Below are 11743 nucleotides of genomic sequence, written 5' to 3'. Positions count from 1 at the left end.
GTAGTACTACTGTTGCGGTGTTAAATTTGGTTGCCGCTTTCCTTCATCTTTTTGGCCTCTCTCTTGAGCTACCAACTTTAAGGACAGGTAACTTGCGACGACGAGGAAACCGGGCATGCAGTAACTGGGTGCCAGGAGCAGCTAGTAACTGCATGCCCGGCATTACCCTAGCTGGTAAGCACGAGCCCGAACAAGTGAACACGGCAGCCAGTGCAAATGTGCAATGCACATGCCTCAACCTGGATTCAAACATGCAATGTCATGATCGTCATCTGCATGCATGAGACCACACAACAACATGTGCAATGATCCATACATGAACTCTGGCTACACTTGCAGTGTGCAGGCACATGTAGTACACTCCTAGAACTAGACCAAACCATGCATGTAATGCTCACTGGCTGCATGGCACCCTGCTGGTTCAGTGGTTCTGTCGACCCACGACCAGTCTCCAGAGATATTCACAGGAGACCTAGAGCAACCCAGAAAAATAAGTAAAACACACACACGGATTAATCCAGCATTAACTGCTGGGAATTAGGGCACGTCGATTGTAGGGAAGTCCTAATCTGGCACATCTGGCCGGTGCCTGAGAAATTCCAGTTTTGAGCTTTGTTGACTGCCTATTTGCCATTATTTGTTCGTCCATGACATGATAAGTATTAGGGGGGTGTTTGGACCCAAACACCCCCCTTAGGTTGTGTTCGGAAGGAGGGGTTGGCCTCATCATGTAAAACGAAACACGTATTATTATATAATTAATTAAGTATTAACTAATTTATTTAAAAAATAGATTAATATGATTTTTTAAAACAACTTTCGTATAATTTTTTTTTGCAAAAAGCACAGTGTTTTTAGCTGTTTAAAAGTTATATGCGTGAAAAATGATAGATGTGAGTTAGGAAAACTAAGAAGAACATAGCCTAACAAAGCCCCTTTGTAACCTGACGCGTCCTGGTAGCGCAAATCCACGGGAAACCGTACGTCATCTTCTCGGAACGTGGATCATCTGTCACTGACATGTGGGTCCAGGCGAGAAGGGACCCAAGTGTCAGCGTCATTGACTCGCTAACTGGATCCCGGTTGTCCTCTCAGGCGGCCCACTCATGTCAAGCAGCAAACGGATTTATCGCCGGCATCGGGGTTGGGTTTCACCGTACGCGGATTTCCCTCGCCTGAGCCACTGACTGGGCCGTGTGCCAGGAAACCGGCCGGTGGCCTGCCACGCCGTACGTATCCTTTGCACGTGACTGGAGAATCTGAGGCCCGCGAAGCCCGTCAGTGCGTAAAAAATTGAAAAAATAAAATACTCCATCACAAAGTGACACAGTTGAGAGAGGGCTCAATTCATAAGTTCATGCATGGCTACACATTTACTCGTATGGACTGATATGCAAATACCATGTACGCGTACATATGTGCAGTGTGATCATGTAGATGCTCGTAGTAGCTATACGCCTATACCTAGCTAGCCTTTCTCGATTAGCCCTCTCCGAGGCGTGGCCAAGTCCCCAGCTGTTCCCTGGCCATCGGCCATCTGACATGCTCATCGCATGTGTTGTAGTCCACGGATAGGCTAGCTCATCATGTGCACTCGGCCATCTAATCGCATGAAACCAGGAACAGGGTACAAACAATCACACGCACATGTACATGCACTTGCACAGCAACCACGCAAATCGTTTCCACCATGCATGCATGGAGCTATACGGTATACTGTAACCCCATATAAAGGAGCAGAGAAGTACATGGTCGATCAACTGCCTTGAATACAGATCTGACGACGCTTTCAACGTCCCCAAGCTAGCTAGCTCGGAATTTACGGTGCTCGGGGGTGTACAGGCATTCACAGCGCGGCACGACGAGACGTCCCTCTCCGAACCACTGTTCAGTTACCAGCTGCTATGCGGCCATCACCAGTACGCATGCATGCAACAAGCATGTGTACTGTTGCTGCTGATCAGTATACATATATATATATATATACGTACTTAGCTGACTCATACTGTCATATACATAAAGGTAACGTTGATGTTGGCTCGCCATCGAGGAGAGAGAGAGGTCGATCGATCGTGTTGAATTTAATATCGCCAGCCACCACACGCGGATCTTGGACGATTAATTGATGACGACGACGAGAATCCAGATGCTATTCGCAGGTGAGCCGAGACCGGCTGATGGCTGTTGGCTGATCAGACGACTGACGAGGTGTTTTGCAGTGACATGTGTTCGATCTGTTGGCGATGGCCATGGCATAGACGATGCGACGACGAGCGTTCGTCGTTCGGTTAATTCTTCCCTGTCGCGATCCGGAGAGAAAAACGCCAGGCATGCAGTAGTGCGCTCTGCGCTGCTGCGCTAGCTCAGCCGAGATTCCGGAGCAAAAGTGCTGATACCCTAGTACCCGCGGTCTGCCACGCTTGACGTGACTCACACTTGTACTAGAGATCAGGTCGACGACTCGACGTCCATTTGGTGCAAGTCTTGGAGGCGGGAAGCAGGTACGCGTCGTCCGTCGGTCGTTTTGTACTACAAAACATGAGCTCCGCTAGGTGACAGGAGGTGGTCTTGTCCAGTGCTGCAGCAAGAGGGCTTGTGTGGTGTCAGCAAAGAAAGCGATGCTTTCCATGTACGAGACTCTACAGTGCACAGCATTGGAGCGACAACCGTCTCCTTGTAGCGGTGCAGTAGGTTGTACTTGCCCGATCTATCTATCTATCTATCTATTATATTACTAAGACAGCTCGAAAAGAAGGCACCACGTTCACTGTGGAGGCTAGAAATTCCCACATTAATAGGAGAAAAAGAAAAAAAAGAAAAGAAGAGTCTAAGTAGGAATACAATTTAAAAAATGCTGAAATTCGGAATTAAACATAAGCAATATTGAAATAAGTTTCCATATAAGAACCCAATACGAGATTAATCAAAAATAAAAATAAAATAAAATCCAAAATTAGAAAAGGAAAAGAGAGTCCAGATAGAAATACAATTTAAAAATAGCTGAAATTCGGAATTAAAAATAAGCAATATTGAAAGAACTTTCCATATAAGGACTCAATACGAGATTAATCAAAATTCGAAATAAAAATAAAATAAAATCAAAAATTAGAAAAGGAAATGAGAGTCTAAGTAGGAATACAATTTAAGAATAGCTGAAATTCAGAATTAAAAATAAGGAATATTAAAAGAAGAGTCCATATAAGAACCCAATACGAGATTAATTAAAGATTAGAAAAAAATAAATCCGAAATTAGCAAAAGAAAATAAAAGAAGAGTTCAATTAGGAATACAATTTAAAATTAGCTGAAATTCGGAATTAAAAATAAGCGATATTGAAAGAAAAATCCATATAAGAACCCAATACGAGATTAATTAAAATTTAGAATAAAAAATAAAATAATATCTAAAAATAGAAAAATAAAAAGAGAGTTCAAGTAGAAATACAATTTTAAAACAACTGAAATTGAAAATAAAAAATAAAAGCATTAAAAAAACACAATACGGTATTAACTAAAAAGTTTTTTTAAAAAAATCTGAAATTAGAAAAATAAATGTAAGATTTTAATTAAGAATACAATTTATAAATAACTAAAATTTTTGATAAAAATAAAGATTATTGAAAGAAAATACCGTCTAAAATACATGATGAGATAAATTAAGTAACATGCATATAAAGGAGTAGAATATAAAGGAGTAGAGTGGTGGCGGTTAATACGCCATATAAAAATTGTTAATAAAACACCAAATAGAATCCTAAATGACGATTAAAAGGAGGGACGTCAGGCAGGCTGTGAAGCAAATGAGTAAGGTGGTTGCCGGGACTTCTAGAAAGTAAAAAAAAAACAAACCTCATTAATTGATAATTATATTCGATTTTTAAAATCTCAATGACAATAAAAGCAGTGGGCGGGGTGTATAACAGTATAGTTGCAGAGCCGCCAATGGTTAACGGGACTTCTAGAAAATAAAAAATGAATTCCAACGATAGTTATGTTCGATTTTTAGAATCACAATGACAATAAAGAGTCGGCGGCGGACGGGCTGTGGAGGGGCATAGTGGCATCGTTTGATGGGACTTCTAAACATTATAAAAAATAAAACTACAAGTCTAATTTTTAAAGGTTCGGAACTTCTAGAAAGTAAAAAAAACAATGATAATCATGTTCGATTTTAAAATCTTAATGACAATAAAGAAGGGAGACAGTGGGTGAGCCGCCGAGGAGTACAATGACAAAGCCGCTGACGGTTTGGCGGGACTTCTAGAAAGTAAAAATGAACCCAAACGAAAATTATGTTCGATTTTTAAAATCTCAATGACAATAAAGAAAAGAGACAGTGGACGGGCCGTAGAGGAGTATAATGGCAACGTTTGACGGGACATCTAGAAATTATAAAAATGAAACCCAACGTGACAATAAACTCTAAAAACTATAAAATCCAATTTTTAAAGGTTCTAAGAAGAATGAATAGAAATAGTGGTAGATCGAGTAAGCAGATAAATAAGAAGATGACATAAGGGGTAGCAGCTGGTGTGACTTTTAAAAACTATATAATTAGAAACACGAGGATGATAAGGTTTGGTCTTTCAAAGTCTTAAGACAATGAAATAGCTATTTTATAAATTTTAAGTAATATCATAAAAAAATATATGATTTTGTTTGGGTGCTAACCGTGCAATTGCGCGGGCCACCCAGCTAGTTCTTCTAAGGACAACTTTCGAAATTTTTTTTATGACCGTGCAACCTCAAGTAATGAATTGTTGAGGCTTTACGCACTCAAAATTCAGAAATACTAGAGGCTGAGATACTACCTCCGAATGCCTCGTTTTGGACTTTGGAGACCCAATTCGATGGACCACCCCAGGGTATTGGCTGGAATTTTAGTTCAAATTCAGAACAGCAGAAGAATGTTTGTACGCAGATTAGCTGGCCCAGCACAAGTAATCGGGTGAAGGCCTGGAGCCTCGACGTCCTCTAGAGTTGCAAAAAAAGTTCATTTGATACCCCTCAACTAGAAACAGTATATAGACTCCTCAACTATCAAAAACTAGTTCATATTGCTTCCCTTAACGGTTTGTAAGGTGATTCTGGATGACGTGGTGTCTATGTGAAATCCTAATATGGTCTTTACCCTACATGGTGCTTACTTGGCTTTATAAAAAAAATACAAAGAATTTAAAAATAGCCGAGCCTATGTGGAGCCCATACGTCAGTGACCCACATGTCCTCTCTCCTTATCTAGTCGAAAGATGGCAGAACAGGTGTCCTGGCACGATGCCATCTTTAGGAGCGGTAGCTCGATGTCGACGTAGACGTCCGATGCCAGCACATCCGCAGGCACCGGCGCCACCGCCGTCACCAGCTTCTCCTCCACACCACCTACAGCTATCTTGTCTATCCTGCTGGCCGAGGCTTGTGGAGCTCGAGGAGTGGGGAAGCAAGACAATGGTGGTGCACCACAATCGCTGCCTCACTACCGACATCACCTCATGTTTTCCCTATTTCAGCAAATCCCATCAATCCTAAGAGCAGCAAACAACAGCCATCACCATCTCGGGGGATTAGTGGCGGAGATAGCTCCATGGCACCATCACTTTCGACGCTTGTAAAAATCAATCGATTACGGAAAAACGCTACTAGTCGCTCGGACTCAACGGCGGTATTGGCTCCGTCACCACGGAGGATGAAGACGAGCAAACCCTGCTATTGCTACCAGTGGTCCGCCTCAATTTTTTAGGTCTATTTTTATGGTGAGTGGTTTAGGTAGTGGTCATGCGCGACGTCAGTTGTACATCGGGAGATGGAGAAGGTGGTGGCAACGACAAACCCGACCGTTAATGACAGCGGCGCGCCAGATATGAGCCTGAAGAGGAGCTCGAGATTCACCCCTAGCACCCATGACCTCGCTAATAGGTGGGTCCCACCAAATAGAGAAGAGAGGAGGGAGGGCGTGTTCACTCATACGTTGGTCCCAACAAATCTTTTTTTTTTACTGAATAGTCATCACAGTGCCATGTATGCGCCACGTAGGTATCGTGTCAGATAAAGACAAAGTCAACACGTCACGTAGAATATAACCATATGTCCATATCGCTTGGGGAGACAAAATGAACCTGTTTGACAGTTGAGGAATCTCCACATCTAGTTTTCCAGTTGCGGTATGAGAATTAGACTCGACCCATAGTTGAGGCACATAAAATGAACTTTTTCTCGTTTATTCAGATGTCCAAGCAGTAGGCTGTTGGTCCTAAATTTTGTGTATCTCCACCTTATGTTTTACTCGCATCGTTCGCGACCGTCTTATCCAAGGTTCAACTTGGAAGTTGATAATTGAAACTATTGTCTGATGACAAACACCTCTGCCAAAAGGCAGGACTCACTCGAATTGGTGGAAAATGTAGATAAAAAAGTGTCTTAATCTCTCAAAAATTCTATCAACTATTGCATGTCCCTTAGGGTCTACTTATAAGTTTACAGCCTTAGGTTTACAACTTTAGGGTTCTTGTACGCTAGTGAGTTTACATAACCGCTTCTGGGATAGTAACATTTACAAAGGGTAATAGTCTTTTGGTCCAACCTACCAGCTCATGAGCCCTAAAGGCTCCTCTCTTAGGCTGTTTATTAGGCTTCCTTGAGCAGATGTTTCATCCAGCCAAATCGGCTTCGCTACTTTGCGAACGGGCTTTGGCTCCCGCTGGTTAGGCTTCGCCACCCATGGTCCGCCTTCGCTGTTCCGTACTCAGCTTGGGCAGTTGGTAAACATTGTTTTGGCAGGTTCGACTGAACGTGCTATTAGACATGCCTCCTGCCTCTAACAAAACTACTACGTCCCAGATTGCTTGACGTTTTGCCTCCTAACATTAGGGGGTGTTTAGATCCATGGGTGTAAAGTTTTGGCGTGTCACATCGGGTATTATATAGGATGTTGCATGGGGTGTTCGAGCACTAATAAAAAAACTAATTATAGAATCCGTCAGTAAACAGCGAGACAAATTTATTAAGCCTAATTAATCCATTGTTAGCAAATGTTTACTGTAGCACCACATTATCAAATCATGGAGCAATTAGACTTAAAAAATTCGTCTCGCAAATTAGTCGCAATCTGTGCAATTAGTTTTTTTTAGCCTATATTTTATACTTCATGCAAGTGTTCAAACGTTCGATGTGACAGAGTGTAAAATATTTGTGTGGGAACTAAACAAGGCCTTAGTCCCTAAATACTTGTCGTTTTGGCAGTGAAGTAGTACTAGTATTGCTTCTATAAGTGGCACTACTTAATTTTAAGTGGCACTACTTAATTTTAAACTTAAAATATTCTGGTGTGCCTTGCGTGGCTTATGCCAATTGTGCTAATTTCCTGATTGAAATGACCACTTGCAACTAGTACTAGTAATAATTTGGGGTAACTTAGTAATTTTCATCTCCTGCTAATGTAACTCATCAATCCTAAAACGACCAGCATATTGGGACAGAGGAAGTAAGTAGTAGATATCTTTCTGTGTATTTTCTGTTTATTATAAAGCCATGTAACTATGTAAGCGACAGGAAGCCCCTCTCGGAAAATAAACAGAGAAAGTGGGATAGGATGGTCTGTCTCTGAGACTTGATACAATTGTCTGTATACAGCCAGAGAGGAGCGTCAATGATGATTGTGCACAAAAGTTATCAGGTGATCGAGTTATTGAAGAACACAAAAGGATGAGTTCGCGAGGACGGTTAGCTCAGTTTCTCACCAGGATGCTAGCTTACGATTTGCTGTATGGGAAACCGTGTCTAGTTAACTTTGCAGCGACAGGCTACGAAAATGCTCCGTCTCACGCACGATGGATTCAGAAAAAAAGAGCAGTTTAAAACCATTGGTTAACGGCTGATGGCTATTCACACTGATCTGTAATAATGCGCGTTTGGTCCCCCCAATTATGTCGCCATATGGATCGAGGAAACCGTTCATGGACAACAGAATACGCAAGCCTAATGGTGCCCTGAGCACGCCGATGCCCGCGCCATCATTCCAACCATGATCAAATCGCAAAGCGAGTTCCCTGCCTCCCTGGCCGGCTCCAGTACCCATCCCTCCAAATTACTCAAAGTCTCTGACTGACACAGTGTAAGAACTGTACGTGCATGGCAGAATTTAACAGTCAAAATCAAAACCAACAGTGATTTGAGTATGATGGAGAAGCAGTTTAACTCGCTCAGAATTGAGGGGTAAAATATGCTGTTTGTGGTTGAGTGAGTGAGGTGAAATTCAGTATCTATATCAGACTATATTCAGTTCAGTTCAGAAGAAATTCAGTTAGCTATCTTTGCTCGTTAGTAGTAGTACCTGCTGAATACGAGCTGATTGAAGTTAGATCCTGTATAACTGCAACCGACAACCAATTAACTGTTATGAAGTACGTAAAATCGTAAATACAGAGATAAAAGTAAATGCATAGCGAGTACTACTTTAAATGGCACCGTATCTGGTGCAAACCAAGGTTGCACAGCAACCTTGCAAACTTTCAATCAAGACCACAGGATGCCCATCCGATGGCTAGGGACAAAGGTGGGTTACTTTTGCACTTAACCGCCCGCACTCATCTCTGCTAATCTGTTTTTTTATGGAAATCCCCCGCTGCTGCCATGGAGTCCGGCACGCGCGACGTTTCGGATTCCACGACAGACTCTGTGTAGGACCAGCGGGCGGGCGCCGTTGATCCTGTCGTCGCCATTGATCCCGTCTTCGTTGAGGCCGCCGCCATGGATCATGCCGTCATCATCGTGGACGCGGGCCAAACAAGCTGTGAACTATGAACCGTGGAAGTGTACTTGCTGGAAGTTTATTCTAAACTTGTATCCCTATACTTGATGTATTCCTGAATGAGACATGCTTATTTTCGTATTGTGAATATTTTAATCTTAACCTGTATGCTCTTGTTATGGGTAGATGCTGCCAAAATTTAGTAAAAAGGGGTACATGCTGCCAAAATCTGAACTGCAACAAGAGCTTCTTATCTGAGACATGTTTGCCATCAATATATGACAATACATGAAACTGAACCTGTATCAAACCTATCAAGCTGTTGTGCTCTAGCACATGTGCAGAAAATGCAGAACAAGTAGTTTGACAGTTTGACAGATTACAAAATCCGTGCTGGTTTCAGTTCATCTGTCATCCGAATGCATAAAGCATATATTCAGTTTGACAGATTGACACAGAAAACAGCTGGTAGTTCATTCAGGCTATTATTCAGTTACACACCCATAGGTTCCACTGTCACCACAAGCAAGAAAATCTTTTTTATGGTTCCACCTGACTCAATCTCATTATCAAATGACAGAACACAATTCCATTGCATATTTGCAGTCACAATCTTTCAGAGTTTCAGATTACAAAATCAGTACATCAGTGTCAATCTCAGAACACGATTCCATTGCATATCAGCTCGGCGGGCCAGCGACCACGTCGAGCCGGCTGGCAGGGACGCGGCCGCGGCGGCGAGCGGCGACGGCGGGAGGCGCAGCTCGGCGGGCTATCGACCGCATCGAGCTGGCTGGGCGGAGACGTGGCCGCGACGGCGAGCGGCAACGGTGGGATGCGCAGCTCGGCGGGCCAGCGACCGCGTCGAGCCGGCTAGGTGGAGACGTGGCCACGGAGGCGAGCGGCGACGGCGGGAGGCGCAGCTCGGCAGGCCAGTGACCGCGTCGAGTCGGCTGGGCGGGGACGCGGCCGCGGCGGCGAGCGGCGACGACGGGAGGGCGGAGGGAGCGGCGAGGCTGAGGGCGGAGGACGGCGGCCACACGAAGCAGGGGGGTATTTGCAAAAATAAAACAGATTAGCAGAGATGAGTGCGGGTGGTTAAATGCAAAAGTAACCCACCTTTGTCCCTAGCCATCGGATGAGCATCATGTGGTCTTAATTGTAAGTTTGCAAGGTTGCACAGCAACTCTGGTTTGCACCAGATACGGTGCCACTTTAAATAACCAATTTGAAAGAGAACACGGTGGTACGCTGAAAGAACAACACTTGATCCCCCTTTCATAGTTCAGGCATACATCTGGGCATTTCCCTTTCTTAGAACCGTTCCATTGCACGTACACTCAGCAGAAAGACGATCTTGTTCTTGCACATAGATAGAAGTGCCTGTACAGTTTCATGAAGACTGCCTCTTTTGACAAACGGAGCAAAGGCAGGGGCACCTGCTGCAAGAGCTTTGCAGACATGATCATTCCTTGACAGGTGAAGAACATTCCTCTCCAATCTATTGCCTTGCAAGTTGCAATCTTTACTGCCTCCTCCCCACCGGGCTTAATCACCAGACCCAAGAAGTCCGTAATACTGTCCTGTCCCAGCGAACCACACCCCCTACGTACACTTGCATGTAGTGATAAACAGCACCATTCTGTATTCATCATGCTGCCCCCGTACTAATTTAATTAACTAATTCATCACCGCACTAACTTAGATCAGCTCTAGCCATGCTGCACGACGGATTATGCTTCACTTGCAAGTCACAGAGAGATCGACGTGACGCATCTCTCATATTAATCGCTCACCTTGCAAAGGAGCTTTTGCTATCATGTATTCATGTTCACTTTCACTCCTGCAACTAAAATGTCCCCATGCTGTCGCTGTCTTACGCGACGCCTTCTATTTCCAGCCATGTCGTCCACCACCTGTCTGATCAGCCGCGGGGCGTTCCTCCTGCTCGCCGCGGCCGTCGCCGTCGCGCTGCCGTGCGCCGCCGCGCTGCAGGAGCTGCAGCTGCAGGACGCCGTGCTGATTGACGACGTCGTCCAGGAGGCGGCGCAGGCGTGGTACCACGGGAGGCACCGGCGGACGGGCGTCACGTACCCGCTCTCGCTCCCGGGGAGCCTGTCCGGCGTCGCGGCCGACGTGGCGCGCTTCCGGGCAGGTAGCCTCCGGAGGTACGGAGTCCGCCGGTTCGGGGAGTTCGCCGTGCCACCGGGACTCGCCGTGCGCGGCCAAGCCTCGCACCTGCTCGCCGTGCGCGCCAACCTGGGCAACCTCTCGTCCGTGTTCGACGAGTACGCGGCGAGCGGCGGATACCGCATCGCGTCGCCGGTGCTCGGGCTCACGTTCTACGGCCTGGCGCGGCGGGGTGGCACGGCCAGGCTGGAGGTGCTCGTCACGGCCGCGGCCATCCGCGTCAACTTCTCGATGGCGGTCCCAGCGCTGCAGCCAGGGGCCGTGCCGCTCTGCATGGCCGTGGCGCTGAACGGCAGCGTCACCGTGACCGACGTGCAGGCCGGGAGCAACACCTGCCACGTGTGGGACCAGGGACACTTCGCGCTCGTCCTGGGCGGAGCAGGCGACGGCGGCGGCGTGGTGGCGGAGGCCGGCGAGGTGAGCAAGTGGAAGCTGGCGCTCTTCGGGGCGGCGCTCGGCGCGGGCGGCACGGTGCTCCTGGGGCTGGTCCTGGTGGCGGTGCTGAGCATCCAGCGGCGCAAGTCGGAGGTGGTGGAGATGGCGCGGCGGGCGTACGAGGAGGAGGCGTTGCGCGTGTCCATGGTCGGGCACGTCCGCGCGCCGTCGGCGGGCGGGTCGCGCACCACGCCGGACGCCCTCGAGAATGAGTACTGCGCCGCATTGTGACAGAGAACTGCAAAGAAGCAATTGAAGTTGATTTTTTTTAAGCTCTCATTTTAGGATTTTCGGTTCATATTCTTTTTTACCTGTGATAATACTAGTATGTTTTAAATAAATAATTGGGGGTAAATTATGGATGCTCGCGACTCTC

General features: G+C 45.9%; 1 protein-coding gene across 1 annotated transcript; it reads left to right on the top strand.

The window, feature by feature from the left end:
• The first annotated feature begins 10583 nt into the window (after positions 1-10583).
• On the top strand, positions 10584-11743 carry LOC127771802 (uncharacterized). Its single transcript, XM_052297738.1, has one exon. The coding sequence runs from the start codon at positions 10597-10599 to the stop codon at positions 11596-11598; it is 1002 nt and encodes a 333-aa protein (XP_052153698.1). The 5' UTR covers positions 10584-10596; the 3' UTR covers positions 11599-11743.

Source organism: Oryza glaberrima, chromosome 4, assembly GCF_000147395.1.
Source record: "Oryza glaberrima chromosome 4, OglaRS2, whole genome shotgun sequence".
Classification (NCBI taxonomy): domain Eukaryota; kingdom Viridiplantae; phylum Streptophyta; class Magnoliopsida; order Poales; family Poaceae; genus Oryza; species Oryza glaberrima.
Note: the sequence above shows the minus strand (reverse complement) of the source record. Positions and strands in the feature narration are given on the sequence as shown.